The sequence below is a fragment of the Pongo abelii genome, chromosome 19, assembly GCF_028885655.2.
Source record: "Pongo abelii isolate AG06213 chromosome 19, NHGRI_mPonAbe1-v2.0_pri, whole genome shotgun sequence".
Lineage (NCBI taxonomy): Eukaryota > Metazoa > Chordata > Mammalia > Primates > Hominidae > Pongo > Pongo abelii.
The window spans coordinates 45,567,131-45,591,550 of record NC_072004.2 but is presented as its reverse complement, the minus strand read 5'-3'; the positions used below and the strand labels follow the sequence as shown (position 1 = coordinate 45,591,550).

The following is a 24,420-nucleotide window of genomic DNA, read 5'->3' as shown; positions in this document are numbered from 1 at the left end:
GAATAAGAAAAAATCTGGGACTGAAATGTGAGAGATGTGAGGCTATTCAATCTCTCCTATCTACAATTTGAATGTATTATTCTTCCAGATATTTTTTATAAACATCTGGAGTATTATAAATTAGAAGCCTACATTTTAGGTCATTTAATGCATAGTCTACATATGTAGTGAAAGTTCATCCAGTCAGTTTTGTATTAAATGATAGACTTTAAAGATATAGTGATTTTCACAATTGTCATTTTTTAATAATATATCAAGTCATTCATTTTAAAGTTAAAGATACACTTCCAAATAAAATAGGCACTAAAAACTAGACATCAGAGCTAAACAGGTTAAATTGAAAAAGAAAATACATAAAATAATTGTTTAAAAAATATTTCACTAGGATCAGTTTGTCTTTGTTTATGGTAATTGTTAGTCTCCCATGTATCATGTCATCATTGCATATCAATTTAAGATTATAGGTTTACTTAATAGTTTTATTTCATTTACTAATTTCATGTTGTAATTATCATTGTTGTCTGTAAACATATAAGTAATGGTTTTCCACATACACTTTTAATACTGTGTTGAACCACTAATCACTTTTAAAGCTTTGATAATAGCATTCTTACCTGGGAAAATATATGCCATGTATGCACGTGTTCCAGAAATTGTAAAACATTAAATTTAAAAAAAAAAAAAAGAAGATTGGCTACAGATTAGCTCTCTGAAGACTTTATTTTTCAAATTCACTGGCTAATCATTGAGAAAAGATTGTCTCACATGCACATGCTCATGAAGTGGGCAATTTGTCTCATGCTAACTATTATGTTTTATAATATAATATGTATGAGTTAGTGTTTGAATTAAAGACGTTGTTTGAAGACTTTGGAAATCATGGTGTGTGTTTGCATGGTCTTAGAAAGTTCCCGACAAAAGGATAAAACTTAAAACTACAGTGATAAACAGAGCATACAACTCATGTAATTTTGTACTTTTTCTTCCTTATGGTCTTTGTTTTTCTCTAGTCTGCATTGGATTGGTGGCCTAAGATTGATGCTGTGTATTGTCACTCGGTTGAACTTCGAAATATGTTTGGTGAAACACTTCATAAAGCAGTGCAAGGTTGTGGAGCACACCCAGCAATACGAATGGCACCGGTAAGATAAATCACGAATTTTGAATCTCACCTCCTTTCTATTGCATTTTTTTAGTGTCTTTATCCCATTCCTGCTGCTTTGGTTATTTTAGAGAATTGAATGGGTCCTTCATTTCCTCTAAATGTTGTGGTATGTTGTATATAGAATATTGTTGAATACTAGATTATAATGTTTTTTTCCACTGTTTCCATGAGTTGAACTTAACTTTTCTTAGATAAATTTTCTCACAAAACACTGAAAGTCTTAATGAATGTCACCTTTTTTTTCTGTTTTTAAAGTTTTTTTTCTCTTTAAAACTTTTGAACAAAAATATTTTGATTAGCCTCTCACGTTTTGGGGATGAGTAAGGGAAGCTGACTCCTGGGTTAGAGTGAATGTTGCTGCTAATGCACATTTTAGCTCATTGAATGGTGACTATTACACATAGGAAATGAATAAAATTTAGAGTTTTTGTATTTAAAATAAAAATATTTTGTATTTCAACAAATATGCCTTGAGGTTTTACAAATGATAGGAACTTTGATACTGACATTTGACTCTAAACTTAATAAAAAGCAGACTTAAAATTGGGTATTCTCACAGATTATTACTCTTAATATGGAATTTGAAAACTCCTATGGGATCAATTTAAAAAGATAATTATAAGATTGTGGAAGTCATTTTTTGGTGTTTATGTATAGCAAGAGTATTATACAAGAGCAACTTTTGACATTGATTGGTGGTGCTTTGTCTTCTGCTTCTTATTTTCTATTATTGGCTGCTGTCGCTCACATGATCAGATGCCAACCAGTCACTGTTTTGCATGGCAGTGGGCTTCTGTGGCTGTAAGTATGACCCATTGTAACTACATCAGAAAAGTCCTTGGTTTCTTTGACTTTTCTGTGTATAGTTACCATTATAGTCACATCTTGTCATTTCAACTGAAAATATAGCATGTCTTCACCTGTTGGTTTTATCTAGTAAGTTAGTCATTTCACAGTTAGGAGATAATTTAAACAGCTTCCTCGCTGGCATGCTTCTCTTTTTCCAAGTCCCCTTAGTCAGTGAAATATTTTGGTTTTATACAGTTGTGGTTCACTCTTATCCAGTTGTCAGTAATTATTTCTGAGGATTGTTTATCTTAGATGTTCAAATAGAGAAGTTTTTTGTGTCATATATTTTGGGATTATTGAGCCTAAAAAATATAGCCAAAAGATCATGGCAATGATGTTTCCTTAAGTAAACTTTAAAATGCAAGGTTACCTTTTAGTTGACTTTTTGTAATGCCAAGTACTTCATTTTTTTTTAAGTTGAAAAAATTTTCAATACAGGTATAAGTTAATTGGAGATAAGCATAAATAATAGCTGTTTAAATGTTATTTAACAAGATATTTTTAAAAAATCTTTTAAAACTACTTGAAATAAGTTGTTTAAAAGTTATTTATTGACCTGTTTATTCCAGAGATCTTCTGGGAAATTAGAAGTTTATTTGACTTTTTTGTTTTAAGTTTACTACCTTTTCTGGTAGAAAATTAATGGCCTCCAATAATAGGACTTGGTGAGAGGTTAATATTCACTTCCTGTTTAACTTCAATATCCACTTTACCAGCTGCCCATAATTTTCTGTGAATAAGGACTAAAAATGAAACTAAATGATTGTTTTGAACAGAGGTAAAATTTGATTGGTAGTCTGAATATGTTCTCTATACTTAGAAGTTATTTTACTTCTTAGCCCTAGTTATAAGCTGATTCTGAGAGCTACATATTATTTTACTGAAAAGCCATAACTAGAGAAGATTTCCTCTTTTGGCCCAAGGACACCTGTAATAAGAATTTAGTTTTTATTTCTAATTATTTTCCGAAAATATCAGTATACATTTAATTTTCAAAATCATTCCTAAGCTGTTTATGTTTTTGAAATGTTATATGTATGTATATTTGTACATAATGACTAAAGGACAGCTTTTGGGCTGATATTACCAGGAGAGAAAATAAATAGCAAATTTAATATGAAACAATTTTTAGAATAAGAAAATTTCAGGTTTTGAATGGCTGTTAGGGTAAAATCTCACCCCTCATAAACTTGGTGAGTTAACAGTCAGATAACCAGTATGGAAGTATTGACCTTCTACTCTTTGCCAGGCAAAGGTGCTAATGCCAGGGAAGCATGGTGAACTAAACATACACAGCACTTCCCCTCACAGAGATTCCAAGCAAAAGGTTTATAGCTTTTGCTTGAAAATGCCTAATGAAGAACTCAACACTGGGCACGATGGCTAACGTCTGTAATCCCAGCACTTTGGGAGGCCAAGTTGGGTGGATCACCTGAGGTCAGGAGGTCGAGACCAGCCTGGCCAACATGGTGATACCCTATATCTACTAAAAATACAAAAATTAGCCAGGCGTGGTGGTGCATGCCTGTAATTCCAGCTACTCAGGAGGCTGAGGCAGAAGAATCGCTTGAACCTGGGAGGCGGAGGTTGCAGTGAACTGAGATGGCGCCATTGCACCCCAGCGTGGGCAACAAGAGCGAGAATCTGTCTCAAAAAAAAAACAAAAAAACTCACTACAGGTGGCATGGAGTCCGGCAACACAGGCAAATATATATAATAAATGGTTTACAGATAATACCTAACATCAGAGTTTCCTACTGTTGGCACTATTAACATTTTGGACTGGATAACTCTGGTATAGGGGGCTGTACTGTGCATTGTGGGATATTCAGCAGCATCTCTGGCCTCTACCCACTAGATGCCAATATTTCCTTTACCCTCCAGCCCTCCCAGTCATGAAAACCACACATGTCTCCAAACATTTCCAGATGCCCCCTGGGGGACAAAATCACCCCCACTTGAGAACCACTGTATTACAGAGTATGTTCAGTGGGTTGTCCCTCATTTGTATTGCCTCAAAAGATTCGGGACTGATAAACCTGAGCCATTAGCTTGCTTCGGAAGTAGCAATCAAGGAGTTCTGTTGCAAAACAGTAAAAGTAAAATAATATCTGCTTCAAGGCTTTACTAACACTTTGTATTTTGGAGAGACAAGTTACTTGTTGGAAGGAGCTACGTATTTGAAAATTTTCTCTTCGACCAAGACAGAATCATGTCTCTGTCACTTACAGCCATCATTGATCCTCTTTCTTTTGGAGCTCTATAGAATACTTCTGATTCTTCCACAAGGTGGCCCTGCAGATATTTGAATAAGGTTATTCTGTACTCCTAGAATTCGTTTTATTTTTATATCATTTTGGCGTTGGAAGGGATTTTATTCTTTTAGCTCTCTTTTTTCTTTCTTCTTGAGACAGAGTCTCACTCCGAGTCCCACTCTGTCACCCAGGCTGGAGTGAGTGCAGTGCAGTGATGCAATCTTGGCTCACTCCAACCTCTGCCTCCTAGGTTCAAGTGATCTCCTGCTTTAGCCTCCCGACTAGCTGGGGTTACAGGCGCCCACCATCATGCCAGCTAATTTTGTATTTTTAGTAGACCATTTAGCACCATTTTGGGCAGGCTACTCTTGAACTGTGACCTCAAGTGATCCACCTGCCTCAGTCTCCCAAAATGCAGGGATTATAGGCATGAGCCACTGCGCCTGGCCTCTTTTAGCTCTCTTTAAAAGTGTATGTGTGTTTGTTGGGTCTGTTTTTATAGCTAAAGAAACTGAAGCTTAAATAAAGTTATATTAATAACAAATGCATGGTTAATGAACAGTCAACTAACCAGAGTTAGTTCTGAGGTTTCTTGACATTCAGTTCAGTGTCTTTATCAGGTTCTTTAGTTGTCCTTCTTCACTAGCAAGTTAGCTTGATGAAAGCAGTAGCTTTGTCTGGCTTATTCAACACCGAATCCCTAACTTTTGAACAACATCTGATACATATTGGGCATTTAGTACATGTTTGCAGAATGAATGAAGGAATGAATTTATTACTTGATGTGGTTTCAAAATCCTCGTCCAGGCCGGGCGCAGTGGCTCACGCCTATAATACCAGCACTTAGGGAGGCCGGGGCGGGCAGGTCACTTGAGACCAGGAGTTTGAGACCAACTGGGCCAACATAGTGAAACCTTGTCTCTACTATAAATGCAAAAAAATTAGCCAGGTGTGGTGGCAGGCACCTGTAGTTATAGCTACTCAGGAGGCTGAGACAGGAGAATTGCTTGAACCCGGGAGGCGGAGGTTGCAGTGAGCCAAGATTGTGTCACTGCACTCCAGCCTGGGCAACAGAGCGGGACTCTGTCTCAAAGAAACAAAAACAAAAAACAAAAAACCCTCCTGTTTCTGATTTGCTTCTCTTCTGGAAAGACCAACCTGACAAAAATTTTTAAAATCAAAATGCCATATTAAGATCTGATGTTAGTGATACAGATGTAATACTATGATGTGATAATTGATAAAAGCTATTAAACTGTTGTGTTTGTATACCCTGTTTCTATTAATACAATCTAAGATAGTATTATTTTATATTGACTTTTTAGTTATTTAAACTCTTTGGCCATTTTTATATGAATGTTGAGCCATAACTTCTCCTTTGTACTTTTATAGTATTTTTTTAATATTTGAAATGTTTGTCTTAGCACTAATTTTACTATTTGCAAACTAACATCTCCTGCTTTCATAAAATTCAAAACTGCCAATAACAGATGTATGAATTTTCACAAATATTTGTTATTTCTCAACATTTTTTATCTTAAATGGCATGCTGGCTCACCAGATCTTTCTTACATGCCTGTTATTCAGTCACATAGTCTAAATTAACAAGTGGTTTGGGCCTTTAGTAAATGTCTGAAGACTGTGGTTCATGAATTTCTTCCCAGACATGATTACCTCTCATCTTTGGCCAGATCACATGTACCAGCTTGTATTCCTGCTAATACCTGCAATATAGAAGGTCAACTAATGAATGAATGAATTTTTTTCTTACATTTCTAATTAAGAAACAAATTGCTCCTTTAGCATGTTGTTCCTCACTTTCTGTAACCCACTAAAATTAAAAGGTATTTGAGATGAATTAAATTTATTGGAATTTCTGAAGTCATACTTTTCATATTAGACAGGCATGTTGGAACAGAATTTACATGTTGATGCTTGGGATTAAGAGGTGACATAATTAAACTAATATAGTCATACATCACATAATGACAGGGACATGTCTTGAGAAATGAGTGCATCCTTAGTGATTCAGTCATTGTGCAAACATCATAGAGTCTACTTACATGAACCTAGACGGTTATATAGCCTGCTACATACCTAGGATATATGGTCTAGCCTACTGCTCCTAGGCTGCAAACCTAGGCTAAACAGCATGTTACTGTACTGAATACCGTAGGCAGTTGTAGCACAATGGTAAGTATTTGTTTATTCAAACAGAAAAGGTGCAGTAACAATACAGTATAAAAGAAAAAAATGTATAGGACACTTAACACAAATGGAGTTTGCAGGACTGGAAGTTGCTGTGGGTGAGTCATTGAGTGAGTGTTGAGTGAATGTGAAGCCTAGGACATTACACTACTGTAGACTTAAAATTTTTTTAAATTTATTTTACTTTTAATACTTTTGCATTTTTCTCATACTCAGGATCTATACTGTAGACTTTATAAACACTACACTTAAGCTGTATCAAATTTATAAAAAATATTTTTATATGATAATTAACTTTATGGTAGCTTTTAAAATATAAACTTTTAAATTTTTTAATTTTTTGACTCTTGTAATAACACTTAGCTTAAAACACATTGTATAGCTAGCTGCATAAAATATTTTTCTTTATATCCTGTAAGTTTTTTCTATTTGAAAATGTTCTATTTTAATTTTTATTTTGAAAACTGTTTTAAGATCTGGGACACAAACATACACATTAGCCTAGGCCTACATGGGGTCAAGATCATCAATCAGTGTTACTGTCTTCCACCTCCACATCTGCTCCCATTGGAAGGTTTTTAGGGGAAATAACGTGTGGAGCTGTCATCTCTTGTGGTAACAATGCCTTCTTCTGGAATACCTCCTGAAGGACCTTCTGAGGCTGTGTTTCATAGTTAACTTTTTATCTTTAAGTAGGAGTATCTTTAAGTAGGAGTATCACAATACAAAGTATACTATAGTAGGCTGGGCCTAGTGGCTCATGCCTGTAGTCCCAGCACTTTGGGAGGCCAAGGCAAGTGGATCACCTGAGGTCAGGAGTCAAGACCAGCCTGGCCAACATGGCAAAACCCCTTCTCTACTAAAAATACAAAAAAATTAGTTGGGCGTGGTGGTGCATGCCTATAGTCCCAGCTACTCGGGAGGCTGAGGCAGGAGAATTGCCTGAACCCGGGAGGCAGAGGTTGCAGTGAGCCGAGATCGCACCACTGCACTCCAGCCTGGGCAACAAAGTGAGACTTGGTCTCAAAAAAGTATATTAATAATAAATACATAAACCAGTAACAGTTATTTATTCTCATCAAGTATTGTATACTATACATAATTGTATGTGCTATACTTTTTTTTTTATGTGACTAGAAGTGAAGGTTTGTTTACACCAGCATCACTACAGACAATAACGCATTGTGCTTGGAAATCATGATGGCTATGTTACTAAGTGATAGGAATTTTTCAGCTATGTTACATATTGTCTATCTTTGACTGAAATGTTGTTATGTGGCATATGACTCTATTTACTTTTTTTGGAAATGATTCTTAAGGAAAAATTCTGATACCTGCTAATTGTTCTCTGATCCTGTGTTCCTGTGCAATGGCTGCATCAGGGAAGAGCCATTTGATAGTTACACTTAGTTACATCAAAATAAATAAATTTGTTTAATCAAAGTTTCAGCTTGATCTGAGGTGAAACACCTCAACTTAGAGTGAGAAAAAAATACAGTTGAAAGAGAGCAAACATTAAAACCAGAATTTATTAAATCATTTAGTAAAACATTTGCTTTGGGATTGGGGGGCAGTTATAAAAGCAAACTATTTGGAAGTTTTGCTATTTCTCTTCTGTAGTGACATTCTTGAGTATAAATGTGTGCATTAAATAGCTGTTCTTCCCCCCTGAGGACTAAAACCCTTCAGTGTTCTTGGGTATAATAACAAATGCATATTTCACTTAAACATTGAGGATAGTTCATTTGTGTTGTAGATATGCATGTCTGCTTCTTAACTTTGAAAGACAGCCTGTTTACTTGGACATTTGTATTATGGGTCCATAGTTGGTACACAGTCTATTATTTCTATATTATAGATATGTTTACATAAAGGCATTCATTCAGAATCAGACTGTGTTCTTTTCAAGGAAAAAAAGAAGGAAATGTTTTATAATAATAGGTGATATTAGCTCTAGAATATAATTGTTGGATTTTTGGTTGAAAAACATCTATAATTATTTTAGTTCATCATATGTCTCTATAATTGAAACATATTTTCTGTAAGTTTACCTGAGTTCTTTCTGTTTTACAAATGTTCTTCAGGCAAAATGCATGCATTCTGTAACTTAAAAGAGGTGGAGTGCCGTCGAAGGAAAAAACAAATTTTACAATTAAACTAGTAAATACAAAGATTGCCTACATAACATGTTTCATTAATTCTAAGAAGCACTTATTTTTACTCTTCTCTAAAATTGGGAATGTATCTTATTTTAAATGGTGTCTTAAAATTGACAGCAGTTTTTCATTCCTTTTGGGACATCAAATAATGATGCATCTTACAATTGATAATGTTGTAGAGTCTATGAAATACTTGTATGTATGTCTGGGGAATGTTTGTTAAATAAATTACCCAGTGTGTATATTTGTGAGAACTATAGACCAAATATTTTTTCCCTTATGTTTTTACATTTTAGAAAATAGTTTTTTACATAGATGTTTTACAACCTGATACTAAGCTTTTAGTATTGTAATAAATTTTCATTGTTTTATTAGATTCATTAAAAAATAATATAGATGGTGCAAAAATGATTTTCATTGTTTTGTTAAGCTTAATAATACTGACCTTATGCTTACTATTGAGTGTTTCTACTTATACCACACATTTGGTAGTATAAAAAATAGCTTTTTTTGAAGTTTTTTAATAATAAATTTCTTTTAAAAGGTTGGATAGCTATTATCCTGAGTCTTATGTCTGATACCATGTTTTTGTTTTGTTTTTAGAGTCTTACATTTAAAGAAAAAGTAACAAGCCTTAAATTTAAAGAAAAACCTACAGACCTGGAGACAAGAAGCTATAAGTATCTTCTCTTGTCCATGGTGAAACTAATTCATGCAGATCCAAAGCTCTTGCTTTGTGTAAGTATTTTTTTATGAAATGTCTCAAAATTATCACACTAAGTTAATTTGGTTTAGCTGAAATGCCAAGACCTTGAGGATAATTTTTAGCTCAAGAGCACTTACTGATCCTTACTGATCATACCTGAAAACTAAGACGTCTCTAAGAAAGCTAATGTATAATGAATACTAATATAATTAGATCAGATTCTTAATTGCCCTTATCATTTCTTAACATTTCTCTTTCTTCTTAATTTCCCTATCATTAAACTAACATACTTTGATGAGATCTCTGTTCTCATCCTATTACTAGGTTATATATTATTCAGGTATAATCCTGGTATGGGGGATAGAAGTGACCATTGATCACAGTGCTGTCTGCATCTACACTATTGGTTTAAAAAATCTCCAGTTGCTTTTGCCAATTTAGCTTTTCTATCCCCCTTTCTTCGTGTTATCAGCTTTTTGTTATCATTGGCTCTGCCTACAAATACTGTATTGGAAAAAGAATGAGGTGAAAATGGGTGTGGTTAGTACTTGAATTATTGTGATTATCATTATTATTATTATTTTGAGACAGGGTCTCGCTCTGCTTCCCAAGCTAGAGAGCAGTGGAGCAGTGATGGCTCACTGCCTTTGAACTCCTGGCCTCAAGCCATCCTCCAGCCTCGGCCTCCCCAAGTGCTGTGATTACAGGCATGAGCCACCGTGCCTGGCTAGTAGTCAGTTATTGTCATAACTACTCTTATTGCCTCAGATGATATTAAATTTCTGAGAACATCACTCTGGTACACAGAGTAATTAGGAACAACGCAAATAATAAAAATGAGTCATAGTGAAGTGATTAACAGCATGGACGCTGGAGACTACTTACTAGCTATGTGATTTGGATGACTATTTAATCTTTCTATGCCTTAGTTTTCTCATCTGATATATTGGGATCATAATAGTTCCTATCTCAGAGATACTGTTAGGAAAATTGAAATAGTACATACAATGCTTTAGGAACAATGCCTGGTGCATAATAAGCACTAAATAAATGTTAGCTATTATTGCTATTAATAAGATACAATTTAACACTAGTATTATTAATGCACCAAATGTAATAGTTCTATATTGTGTCTTTCATAGGATGACATGTTTAACCTTTGTTGAGCTTCTTCAGTCCCGGAGAGCAGCATCAAGCAAGGTTTCTTACCGCTTTGCTCAGTAACTGGCTTTTTAAAAAGTGTTAAGGTGCTTTCGATTTTGGTGGCATATTTTTAAAATTACTGTAATACAGGGAGTTTGTAACTACATGCCTATGATTCCAAGAGTTCTATGAAACTTCATGAATTTTTTAAAAATGTGTATTTATGAGTCATTTTTCTTGGGGAGTGGAGAGGAGAGAAGTAACATTCCTAAAGGATCAGTGACCCCAAAAGAAGGCCTGTGATACTTTAACCCTGAAAACCCCATTCAAGTTTGAAAGTCTAATTAGAATAAACAGATCTTTGGCATGAAAAAATTCCATAAAACCTGTCAGTGAAACTCTATAAAAAAAATGAAGTTCCCTTTCTCTTCATTCCTTTGTTATGTGTTACAAGCTATTTGTGGCATTATTTCGTCATGAAGGTCACATAATACTAGCAGTACTCTGTTTACATGGCGATAATTCACATTCAAAGCAGGCACCAAACTCACCAATGCCTTTTCTACTAAATGTTGCTTCAAGAAGAAGTGAAGCAAAACTTGCCATTTTCCAAGGATCATTTAAAATGGAAATTATTTGCTTTGCTGCCATCTAGTGGTTAATAAATTTTTTTAAAGTAACCATAAGTACATTAAAATAGAAGATTCGTTGTAAATATTTGACCATCTTGTCTTTTACATAAAAATTCTGAGTCTTAGTAATGTAAGGAATGTAGGAATAATTATTAAATGGTCTCAATCATGGTATTTTTAAAGTAATATGGTTTTGTCTTCCATTTTAGTACTCTCAATTTCTCAAGCCTCCTAATTACTCAGCTTGCATCGTTTCTTAGATCCCCCTGATCATTTCTCCACACTGAAGTTATGGCAGTCTCTTTAAAAAGCAAATCTTATTATGCCCCCTCTCAGCTTGAAACCTTTTAGTTGAAATTGCTCTTGCTTATGAAGACCAAACTCCAAATAGATCTACAGGGTCGTGCGAAATCTTTCTCCCATCTACCATTTCTTCCACATGTAGCATTACATTTTTTGTCTTCCTTTACTCTATTCATGATGGTCTTCCTTTCAGTCTTTCTAACCACATGCCTTCATACCTCCCTTGCAGTTGCTTTTCCCTCTGCCTAGAATCTGCTTACTTTTCACATAGTAATTCCTACTCATTCTAAGCTATTGTCACTGCACTGAGGAAGCCTCCCTGACTAGGACACTTTTCCATGTTATAGGCTGTCATAGCAGCATGTACCTTAATAGCTCTTATGTGATTTGCATTTTTATACTTGTTGATATGATTAATTTATTGATGATATCTTCCCCCATGAGACTACATGCTCATGGAGGATGGGAAACACATCTTCTCGTTTTCATTGTTGTGTCTTTGGCATTCAATAAAAATGATTTGGTTTTGGATGAATTTATATGAATGTCAGAAAATAAGCTAACAGTTTTGAATTACAGATACATTGCAGTGAGGGCTTACCTTAGTCATTATAATGGGGAAAAATCTATAGTTAGCAAAATAAAATATGGGACACAAGTTGCATTGGCTTCATATATTCTTTTTTTTTTTTTTTTTGAGACAAGAGTCTCACTATATTGCCCAGGCTGGAGTGCAGTGGTGTGATCTCAGCTCACTGCAACCTCCGCCTCCTGGGTTCAAGTGATTCTCCTGCCTCAGCCTCCCAGGTAGCTGAGATTACAAGCACCCGCCACCATGCCGGCTAATTTTTGTACTTTTAGGAGAGATGGGGTTTCTCCATGTTGGCCAGGCTAGTCTCGAACTCCTGACTTCAAGCAATCTGCCCGCCTTGGCCTCCCAAACTGCTGGGATTACAGGCATGAGCCACCATGCCTGGCCAAACCATATATTCTTGAAGTGTAAATATATGCTTCCAAGTTAAGAGAAACATTTTAGTCTCTAAATAGGTAGGCATTTGGCAGGGCGTGGTCGCTCACATCTGTAATCCCAGCATGTTGGGAGGCCGAGGCAGGTGGATCACCTGAGATCAGGAGTTCGAGACCAGCCTGGCCAACATGGTGAAACCCCATCTCTAATAATAATGCAAAAATTAGCTAGACGTGGTGGCGCATGCCTGTAATCCCAGCTACTCGGGAGGCTGAGGCAGGAGAATTGGTTGAACCCGGGAGGCAGAGGTTGCAGTGAGCCGAGGTCACGCCATTGCACTCTGTTTCAAAAAAAAAAAAAAAAAAAAAAAGGGTAGGCATTCACATTTTTACATAACGTTAATTTTCTTTGCTTAGTACACTATATTTTTCCACGATGAAAAGGACCGAAGTATGGGTATCTGCCAATGCAAATTCTAGCCTTTGCTTTGTTACCAGCTGTGTGGATTTGGTCAGGACCTTTGTATGGGTCAAGAGGGCCATACAGGATAATCATGCAATCCTTATCCAACATGTATGTCCTTTATCTTTGATCACAATCATGTATAAGCTCAAAACCAGTAAGTTCCAAACCAGAGATACGTTCTTTAGCCAGTTTACTATTGTTGTAAAAAAAATTATTCCTCATATTGTTGATGTAATTTTTAATGGGAATTAGTGGTTTTTGTTTTCATTAGGATTTTCCCTGGACATTATTCACATTAATGAACAAGTATAGATGTGGATTAAAAGAATCCCTAACAAAAGAAGTTTTGATTTAATAAAATTTTTATTTTATTGAGATAAAAATACCATACCCACATACCATAAAATTCACCATCTTAAAGTTTACAATTCAGTTGTTTTCAGTATATTTACAAGGTTCTGCAACCATTACCACTATGTAATTCTAGAACTTTTTTTTTCTTTTTTTTTCTTTTTTCCAGATGGAGTCTCGCTCTGCCACCCGGGCTGGAGTGCAGTGGTGCAATCTCGGCTCACTGCAACCACCGCCTCCCAGCTTCAAGCGATTCTCCTGCCTCAGCCTCCCAAGTGGCTGGGACCACAGGCGCATGCCACCACGCCTGGCTAATTTTTATATTTTTAGTAGAGATAGGATTTCACCATATTGGTCAGGCTGGTCTCAAACTCCTGACTTCAGGTGATCCACCCACCACTACCTCCCAAAGTCTTGGGCTTACAGGCGTGAACCACCGCGTCCGGCCTAGTTCTAGAACATTGTTATCACCCCTAAAAGAAACTTGGTACCCTTTAGCAGTCACTGTCTATTTCTTCCTCCTTCTAATCTCTCTCGATTTATTTTTTTTTTTAATTGAAGTTTCCTTTTTTTCCTGCAGAATCCAAGAAAACAGGGGCCCGAAACCCAAGGCAGTACAGCAGAATTAATTACAGGGCTCGTCCAACTGGTCCCTCAGTCACACATGCCAGAGATTGCTCAGGAAGCAATGGAGGTAAGGGGAAAATGAATTCCAGGTTCTTGAAGGAAAGTTTGTAACTATGTACATTCATGATATTCCTTTGGTGTGTGGTTTCTGTGAGTAACAGGTAGATGTCATTTCTGGAAATGGTATGTTTATGTCTATACATTGTTTTATAAAACTCCATGGAGAAAGAAGGGGTTTACTTGCTTTATATCACATAGCAATAACATTGTACAAATTCTGATGCTTAATAAAATAGTTTGAGATTTTCTAATTGCAGTTGACTTTAAAATTTTTAAAAATATTTTTATTAAATATTAAAAATACTAATTTTTAAATTGAGACATAATTCACATACCCTCAATTTGGCCATTTTAAGTAGTTTTTTTTTAAATTTTATTATTATTATACTTTAAGTTTTAGAGTACATGTGCACAATGTGCAGGTTTGTTACATATGTATACATGTGCCATGTTGGTGTGCTGCACCCATTAACTTGTCATTTAGCATTAGGTATATCTCCTAATGCTATCCCTCCCCCCTCCCCCCTAAGTAGTTCTTATTCACACAGTTATGCAACTATCACTACTCTCTAATCCATAACATTTTTATCGCCCCAGAAAGAAACTTGACTCCCCATTCCCTCATCCCTACCAACTACTAATCTATTTTCTGTCTCTATGGATTTGCTTGTTTTAGATATTTCATATAAATAGAATCATAGAATATGTGGCCTTTTATGTCTGGCTACCTTGACTTAATGCTTTCAAGGTTCATTTATGTTGTGGTATGAATCACTGTTTTCTTCCTTTTTATTGCCAAATATTTCATTGTATGGATCTGTTTTGTTCATCTAGTTATCAGTTGGTGGACGTTTGGTGTTGTTTCTACTTTTTAGCTATTAGAAATAATGCTGCTATGAACATTTGTGTAAAAGTCTATATGTGGACATATCTCTTAAGTATATAGGAGTGGAACTGCTAAGTTGTGTGGTAACTCTGTTGAACTTTTGAGGAACTATCAAACTCTTTTTCTGAAGCAGCTGTATCATTTTATGTTCCCAGTAACAACATATGAAGGTTTTAATAGTTCTGCATCCTTGCTAACACTTGTTATAATGTGTCTTTTTGATTGTAGCCATCCTAATGTACATACTGTAAAAATGTTTATACATACCCAGTAAAAATGTTTATAAAAATGTTTTAGCACTTACTACGTAATCATTGCTTCCATTTGTGTACATTGCTATTGGTCCCGTAAATTGATACATTTCTTGTAGTCTTTTTGGAAGGCTATTTGGCAGGAGCTATACAAACATTTCATTTTTTTATACAAATAATTCAATTTCTATCACTTTAAAAATCTTATGAATATAACTCAAAAGGAAAAAGCTGCACACATAGGTACTTATTGCTCTTAATTATAATAGGAGAATATTAAGAGAGCTTTATTTACTGGGAGGAGAATGGGTTAATATTCAATAATGAGAATGGTATTTTAACTTGGTGAGCTGTTAAACATTTATTAAAACTTATATAGATCACACAACAATATGGAAAAATATGAAATGTCAAGTGAGTATACTGCATTTATGGCTTTGTTAAAACGTGGAAAATACAAAAAAAGGCAATATGAAAAGAAAATTAAAGCCTGGAAAAGGCTAACACATTTTCTTTCAATATATATTTTTAAAGTTTTATCAAACAAAAATATAGAGAATTTGTCACTTAAAAAAACTAGTGCCAGTGAATTGTACCAAGTTTTTGTACAATAGTAGCAAAATTGAATTTTAATTTGTGTTGTTTTTCCTTGATATGAGAGCTATAAATTATATAGCTTTTTAAGATTCTCACAATTAATTGCAATTTTCATTAAATATCTCAAAGTAATTAAAATAAAAATGTTTGAAATAAGATAATATGGGTCTGGCCTTTAAATGTTGATATGTTGACCAAGGACTGAAAGAAATGTCCAGAGCTTCACAGTGTCTGCTGGGTTGGGGGTGGAGGGGTGGTGGGAGGAATGTGAATTGGGATTGTAGAATTGGAGTTAAGATAGGATCAGTTCGAAGGAAGAGTTTGCGTTTTTTTTACATCTTTGATGGTTTTAATTTATGTAATAATCTATTTATATGTTATATATTGTAAATGAATTATTTAATTCCTGTTAGTGTTCTCTGAGCCAGATTCCAATTTCAGTTCTGTGGTCAATTGAAATACTTTAGAATGGATAATCTGCTATGAAATACAGAATCCATTTTGCTTCCTCTCTCTTGATTTTGAAAAATAATTGCTCTTTTCTGTTACAAGAGACTTTGTGGCAAGTGAGACAGTTTTTACTTATCTTTCACTGTGTGTATTAATTTTGGCAAGCCTTCTTACTTGGGGATTAACTTTTTGTTTCATAGAGTTCTTTAATATCTATTGAAATTATTTTGTTTGTTTCTTAAAGCAATTTTTACAGTTATATATTGTTCCAAATTCATCATTTAGCTTTATATGTACATGCCAATTAGAGTCAGAATGATGGGAATAAGATGATTTCATTCTGTCTGTATTATTCCCTAGAGGTTTGTGTTCACCAGAGTTTCTCTCTTTTTACCTTTTACTATATATTGAAACTACAAATGAAAGAGCTCAATTTCTTAGCGTTTATAAAATAAGTACTCCAGTGTTATGTTTACCAAAAATGTTTGAGTGAGTCTTCTCTTTGTCTTTCTCTTTTTTAAAAAATTCAGGCTCTGCTGGTTCTTCATCAGTTAGATAGCATTGATTTGTGGAATCCTGATGCTCCTGTAGAAACATTTTGGGAGATTAGGTATATGTACTTTTATTTTTTAAATTCAACTTTTAAATTTTATTTTGTATTTTTGTCTTGAAATATTAACTCTGTAGTACTTAGTACATTGTAAAACATACTTCCAAAGGTTTTATGGTTTTGTATTTTATTTGACTTCAAATTATTAGAATTTCTTGTTTTAACTGTAAGAAAAGTATCACAGCAATTTAGAAAATAAATTTTAAGAATAGTGCTAAATTTTGTCACCCTAACATAAGTACTGTTGTTTGGTATATTACTTTTTTCAGATTTCAATGTGGTTACTACTGTATTTTTAATAGATTTTCATAGTTATAAGCCTAGAATGATAAAATTTTGTAACAATACTGTTTTTTCAGTTTTTTGAACTATGATCTTTCATAAACTTTCTGTAATACCAATGCTTTCGATGAATGAATTAATAATGGACACCTGCTTAGAAGAAAAAAATATATACAGAATTTTGTGGTCTGCTTTCTAGATTATATAAATCATTACATTTTAATGAGCATGAAGTCACCACACTGAGGAAAATGTAAATGTGTAAACCTCAAGTTTGCCATTATCTTATAAGAATGGGTGTGCTAAGTTACTTGGCAGCTGAATTAAACCTTACTCTAGAGTAGTGCTGTCCACTAGTAATATAATGAGAACCCCATATGTTAAAGTTTTTTACTTACTACATTAAAGAGTAAAAAGAAGCAGGTAAAATTAATTGTAATATTGTTTTGTTTAACCCGGTGTATATTATCTATAATTTCAACATGTAATCAATATAAAAGTTATTAATGACATTTCATTCTCTTTTTTTTAATAAAGTCTTCAAACTTTGGTGTGTCTTTTATACTTACAGCACATCTCAATTTGAACAAGCCACACTTAAAGTGCTCAATGGCCATGTGTGGCTGGCTAGTGGCTACCATGTTAGACAGTGCAGCTCTGGAGTCGGGATCAGGAAACTTTTCTCTAAAAGGCCAGATAGTAAATATTTTAGGGTTTGTGGGTCATACAGTTTCTGTCATAACCATTCAGTTCTGCCTTTGGAGCATGAAGGTGGCCACAGACATGTGAATGAACGGGCATGGCTGTGTTTAACTAAAACTTTATATTTACAATAGCAAGTGATAGGCTAGGTTTGGCCTGTGGATGGTAGCTTGCAGACCCCCACTGTGGAGCACTGGGTTTATAGGCAGTCTCTGCTGTGCATGTGGTTTATTGTTTCTTCTTATGTCTACTACAAGGATGAGATACATGGATAGAAACACTGGGAGTTTAATGAAACATAGGGGGCTTATAAATAAATACTTGCTTTTTTCGTATAACTTGTAGACCTATTTCCTTTGATTATAATGCTGTTGACACTTTGATAACTGTTTCTCTAAAACCTTATAAGAAAAACTAAGCTTCTCTAAACTTGTATTCATTATGGGAGAATGCCATTCTTATGTCTGGTTATATCTGCATTAGGTTATTGATGATGCTAGTAACAATGAACTTTATGTTACTGCAGCTCACAAATGCTTTTTTACATCTGCAAGAAATTAACTAGTCATCAAATGCTTAGTAGCACAGAAATTCTCAAGTGGTTGCGGGAAATATTGATCTGCAGGAATAAATTTCTTCTTAAAAATAAGGTAAGCAAAATGACATATTTAAAAAATGGAAGAATATTTGGAATGGTAATGGTGAGAGATTACGAAAGTGTTTTATAGCCAAATTAGGTTCTATTTCAGCTTCTCCTTCCTCCCAGTGTTCTCAAAAGGAAATATGTGTGCAGAGGACAATGGCTGGCAAATCAGCATTTTAAAAATTATTCTGAGGCTTTGGCCTTAGAACCACACTGTTGATGAATTCTAGTTCTAGTTGAGTTAAATAGGTCTCTATGGAGCAGGCCTAGGAAAAGTGGGGGCTGCTATAACCAAAGTAGCTTGAGGAGCATATTCTATCTTTACTCTCAAGTTCATACATAAGACATAATTCATACATTAAATTTATTTTAACATATAGCTTCTATAATTTAAGAATTCTATTATGGCATAGATTTGGGAGTACTTGATTTAATGAGTTTTTGTCCAGTTCTAGAATCATAGCTCTGAGAAATCGTAAAGACCTAGATCTCATGGCTAGACTAGTCCAGAGAATTATCTATCAAGAAGCAAAAGGGAAACAGTTAAGGGTCCTCAATCTAGATTTATTTCTATTCCTCCAATAAGGGTTTCACCTCTTGAAAATATCAGGAGACTTCTTTGTTGGGGTGGAGTGAAATGTTTTGATTCTGAACTATTGAAACATGGTGAGGTTGTGGAAGATAGAGAAGAGCCTTAAATTTCTTTTAACATATGGTTTCTATAATTAATCAATTTAGGAATTCTGTTATGGCCTAGTTTTCGGAGTACTTGATTTAATGAGTTTTTATCTGGTACTAGAAGCATAGCTGTGAAAAACCTTAAATGTATGAAACTCATATCCTTTTCCGTATTTTACAGCTTGTTATTAATAAATTGTCTCTGTTTAGAAACAGACTAATGGTGAAGTGGGTTTATTCACATGTGGCTTATTTGATGTGTTAATGTAGTGGAATTTGGCATTATTCCAAAGATACAGAAAGAGATTAGACTTCAGACTTTCATGGCCTTGCCTATGGTATAATCTCCAGAATGCAAGTATGAGGAATCCAGTAATGAATTCATAGTGCCCTGGTAGGCATAGTCACTCTTATGACATACTTGGTGTATGTACATACCAGGGTTAATTACTGGTCCAGAAGAACTTAATCTCAAGAGCCAATTTCTGGTTATCCCAACATGGCACAGTATAAAATCTTATGGGAAAAAAATCTTTGTCATTGAGATCAAATTATAGTTTTCATACAGTAGATTTACATTGTTGATGTTTTACTCATGTTTATGTTAGACTTAATTTATATTTGTAGAATCTACTGTTTCTGATGATTCAGAGAATGGGAAACTGAAAGAAATTTTAAAGAATTAAGTAAATCTTATTTGTTCTAATGGGTTTCTAGTGAATCTCCTTTAAGTTGGGGCATAGAGATTGAGAGGAGAGGTTTTTTAGGAGAGTCTCAAACGGGAAGACAACTCAAATAAGTGTTTATTCCTCTTGGTTGTCAGTGCTTCAGTAAAGCTTATTTATTTATTTTTTCTAGCAGGCAGATAGAAGTTCCTGTCACTTTCTCCTTTTTTACGGGGTAGGATGTGATATTCCTTCTAGTGGGAATACCAGTCAAATGTCCATGGATCATGAAGAATTACTACGTACTCCTGGAGCCTCTCTCCGGAAGGGAAAAGGGAACTCCTCTATGGTCAGCTTCTTCTGTACTTTTCCTGTATCATTTTATGTGCTCTGTTTGTTTTCTGAATGAACTTTGGTAAATTTCATCTAGGTAATATAGTGTAATAGTGAAAAACTGCTTAGAATCTAGTTCTATTACTGCTCTTTGTGGAACTTTGGGCAAGTTCTTAACATCCTTGTTCCTCAGTTCCTCAACTTTAAAATGGGGACAGTAATAGTTCCTGCCCCAGAGTTGTTAAAGAGGGTTAAATAAAAGGATGTGTAAATAGCACTTCACACTTACAAGCTATATCTGATAATTATAATTATTATAAACCTCCACTCCATAAAAAACCCATTCATACCACAGAAGTATAGAGTTTGTACCAGCTAACAAAGGTACAGATTTATAGGGATAAAAACAAAGTATTTTGCTTCATGTTAAAGATAAGTGTTTCTGTGATTTGTGTTTGTGTGTATAATTTCTTTTAAATATAAATCATATTTCAAGTGAAAATATCACATCATTATAGAAGAGTTTATTTTCCAAACCAAAACTTTTTTCATTCCTAATTTTTAATACAACCTTGTTAAGGAAAAAACACCTAAGCAGTATGGTGTTTACTAATGTCTGTTTTACTTGTAGAATTTGCATTTATTTTGTCAATTATTTTCTCCATTTCATGTTTGGAGAATAAGTAATTCAGAATCAAATATATCTTCTACAGCAATATTTAGTTCTTGTTTATGCCCTTGTTTCAATGAGTGCTGCAGTGTACTTATTTTATTACTTCCCTATAGCAAGTAGATAGAATTTCCTGTTACTTCCTCTTTTTTTGTCATTTCTAATTGACTGGGAGGTACATTATATTGTTACTGCAGTAGATTTACGTTATGGTGTTTACCTGTCCATGTTAGAATCAGTTTACATTTCTGGTATCTGGAATAGGATAATATCTATTTGATTTGAACTTGAACAGATAGTAGTATTATGTTGGTCCAGATAATCTCATTTCTCATTTGGACAAGATATTTTGGGGTTTGAAAAATTCCTATAATGATTAAAGAAAAAGCTCTTGTGAGTTATTGTATGCTGAGACACACACACACACATGCACAGTTTATTGCATTGTTAGATTTTATACATAAAATTACCCAAGCTGCAAATATATGTCTTCCACCCTTGACTCTCAGGATAGTGCAGCAGGATGCAGTGGAACCCCCCCGATTTGCCGACAAGCCCAGACCAAACTAGAAGTGGCCCTGTACATGTTTCTGTGGAACCCTGACACTGAAGCTGTTCTGGTTGCCATGTCCTGTTTCCGCCACCTCTGTGAGGAAGCAGATATCCGGTGTGGGGTGGATGAAGTGTCAGTGCATAACCTCTTGCCCAACTATAACACATTCATGGAGTTTGCCTCTGTCAGCAATATGATGTCAACAGGTAAATGTGAATAGTGGTTTTTTTAACTCAGACTACCCCAAAGCACATGGCATCTGATTTTGAGAATGTATTTAAGGTCACTACTTTGTAAGTTTACAGAGGAAATTCAAGTAGCTTACTTGAAATCCTTTTCTGAACAAAGTAAGATGAAAATAAAAAGCATTTGAAATAAATTGTTAGTCTTCCACTGAGTTGTTGATATGCTATACATTTTAAAAATAACTGGCAGTATATGTTACTATCAGTTATGATTATGTAATTTACTCTGCCTAAGTTGTAGATAGTGAAGTTTTACAAACATTGGCATATGTTTTGAGTAAATTATAGGTGGGAATAGCTGTTTTATTCTGTGGACATTGTAGAGTCCAAGATAAGTACCTTTCCTGTGAGGTTAGTGAAAGGAAGTTTTTGGCTTTATCATTTGAAGCATTTGCTCTGCTCTTCCTACTCCTTTTGGGTGGGGCTTATCAGGTTCTCCATCGGCAGGCAGGGCTCTAAGTGCAGTAACTTGATTTGTTGTTGTATTTGCTTAGGAAGAGCAGCACTTCAGAAAAGAGTAATGGCACTGCTGAGGCGCATTGAGCATCCCACTGCAGGAAACACTGAGGTATGCCCTTAGCAACAGAAACATCCCTCCCAAGCGCCCACCCTCAATTTGGAAGCCTCTTGTTACATGTGTGTGATCAGGAATAGCTTTTGAAGTAAATCCAAGATATGTGCATATTACAAGTATAATATCTGAGTATTTAATATACATCAAGTTTGAAACTTGGCTGTAGCTGATTGATGTTTAGCTCTAGACTTAAAGTTGCTTTCAAGTGATAATTGCCTTCATTTTAGGCTTGGGAAGATACACATGCAAAATGGGAACAAGCAACAAAACTAATCCTTAACTATCCAAAAGCCAAAATGGAAGATGGCCAGGTAAGTTTGTAAAGTTGACTTTTGTCTATTAACTGATCTGCTAAATATTTATACTTCACTTTGATAATCTTTCATGAGTTGCTCAGTAAAGTAAACATATAGTTGTCTGAAGACTGATATTTAGTTGTGGTTTATCTAGAACTGTACTTCGTAATATGGTAGCCACTAGCTATGTGTGACTATTTAACTTAAATTTTAACATAATTAAAATTAAATAAAATTTAGTTCCTCAATCATATAGTAGCCACATTGCAAGTACCAGTAGCCACATATGACAATTACTTACTCTATTGGACAGCAGAGAGAGAAAATGTTCCTGTCATCACAGAAATACTGGGCAGCACTGCTAGAGACTGTTTGTTGCAGAGACCATTTCTTTATCTTTTCTTGCTCTTTCTCCCTTCATCAGGGTGTTTCACAGAATTTTCAGAAAAGGAGCAACAGAGGTAGAGAAAAATTAACATGGAAACAATTCATTTTGCTATTTTGTTAGGTATTCTAATTAAGGAATGTCTTAGGCAGTAGATTGAACCCATAGAGTAAATGAAATTTTAAAATGTGGACAGTTCATTCAACTATTACTATTGACTATATTATCTGTTACTTTGGAAATTAATGATCAGTTAGTGTTTGTGTGTATTTGATTTGTAATGTTCATATTGCTCTCATTATTAGGTGATTTATAAAAACTGGTTATTCCTCCATGGTTTTTTTGTCATGCTTAATTACAATAGAAAAAAGTTATATTTTTACAAAGCAAATGTGTGTACCTAATACCTTTATTTGGAGGGGACATGTAGCTTTAGAATGAAAGCTTTTGGGGGGATAACTGTTTTATATAATTACATACCATACAATTCACCCATTTAAAGTGTCCAGTTCAGTGACTGTTTTTAATATATTCACAGAGTTGTGCAACCATCACCACAATCAAGTTTTAGAACAATTTCATCAATTGAGGAAAAAACCCTGTACCCTTTAGCTATCTCTGTCTCTAACCAACCCCCACCCACTTTCTTGCCTCTCTTCCCCCAACTTCTCTAGCCCTGGGCAAACACGAATCTACTTTCTGTCTCTGTAGATTTGCCTATTCTGGATATTTTCTGTAAATGGAATTATAGAATATGCAGGCTTTTGTGATTAGCTTCTTTCACTTAGCATGATGTTTCCAGGGTTCATCCATGTGAAATCAAAACTTTTTAAAAGAAATTTGATACTCCGGTGATTATATTAGTGTATGATAAAAATAGATCAGTGGCTCTTTAAAAATGTATATGGTAATTTTAGGGGTTGATTTTAATGTATTTTTTACATTTTTTGTACTTTTGTCATGGAAGAAATGTTGGATAAAGCATAATTTGTCAAGTCTCAACCAATTAAGGTTTAATTCATGCTTTGCACAAAAATTTTGTGTTTAGGCTGCTGAAAGCCTTCACAAGACCATTGTTAAGAGGCGAATGTCCCATGTGAGTGGAGGAGGATCCATAGATTTGTCTGACACAGACTCCCTACAGGAATGGATCAACATGACTGGCTTCCTTTGTGCCCTTGGGGGAGTGTGCCTCCAGCAGAGAAGCAATTCTGGCCTGGCAACCTATAGCCCACCCATGGGTCCAGTCAGTGAACGTAAGGGTTCTATGATTTCAGTGATGTCCTCAGAGGGAAACGCAGATACACCTGTCAGCAAATTTATGGATCGGCTGTTGTCCTTAATGGTGTGTAACCATGAGAAAGTGGGACTTCAAATACGGACCAATGTTAAGGATCTGGTGGGTCTAGAATTGAGTCCTGCTCTGTATCCAATGCTATTTAACAAATTGAAGAATACCATCAGCAAGTTTTTTGACTCCCAAGGACAGGTAAAGTGTTCTCTTATTTTTCACCTTTCCCTATGAATAGAGTGACTTGTTTGAAATAAGCCTTTTTCTTTCAGATTATTTAAATTAGGTACTCACAGTTTTTAAAAATTTCCAAAAAATTGCAGAAAGAAGAGTCATCTCAATGTAGGGGTCAGCTTGCCTCTTAGGAACTCTGGTGTGTATGCGTGCCTAAGGGTATACATGCCCTGTGTATGGGTACG

The 24,420-nt window shown here is 34.9% G+C and overlaps 1 protein-coding gene across 13 annotated transcripts in view; it reads left to right on the top strand.

The window, feature by feature from the left end:
- The window catches only part of NF1 (neurofibromin 1), a 282,946-nt gene that overhangs the window by 114,426 nt on the left and 144,100 nt on the right, over positions 1-24,420 (top strand). For 6 of the 13 annotated variants that reach the window (XM_063718574.1, XM_054536619.2, XM_054536615.2 and 3 more), the window contains 11 exons: positions 1,011-1,142; positions 1,922-1,966; positions 9,240-9,374; positions 13,784-13,897; positions 16,605-16,684; positions 18,195-18,318; positions 19,848-20,003; positions 21,167-21,416; positions 21,950-22,023; positions 22,257-22,340; positions 23,759-24,199. In XM_063718574.1, coding sequence (XP_063574644.1) covers positions 1,011-1,142; positions 1,922-1,966; positions 9,240-9,374; positions 13,784-13,897; positions 16,605-16,684; positions 18,195-18,318; positions 19,848-20,003; positions 21,167-21,416; positions 21,950-22,023; positions 22,257-22,340; positions 23,759-24,199 — 1,635 coding nt within the window. The remainder of the gene's footprint in view (positions 1-1,010; positions 1,143-1,921; positions 1,967-9,239; positions 9,375-13,783; positions 13,898-16,604; positions 16,685-18,194; positions 18,319-19,847; positions 20,004-21,166; positions 21,417-21,949; positions 22,024-22,256; positions 22,341-23,758; positions 24,200-24,420) is intronic. The other 7 variants (XM_024235642.3, XM_024235644.3, XM_054536620.2 and 4 more) reach the window with 3 other exon arrangements.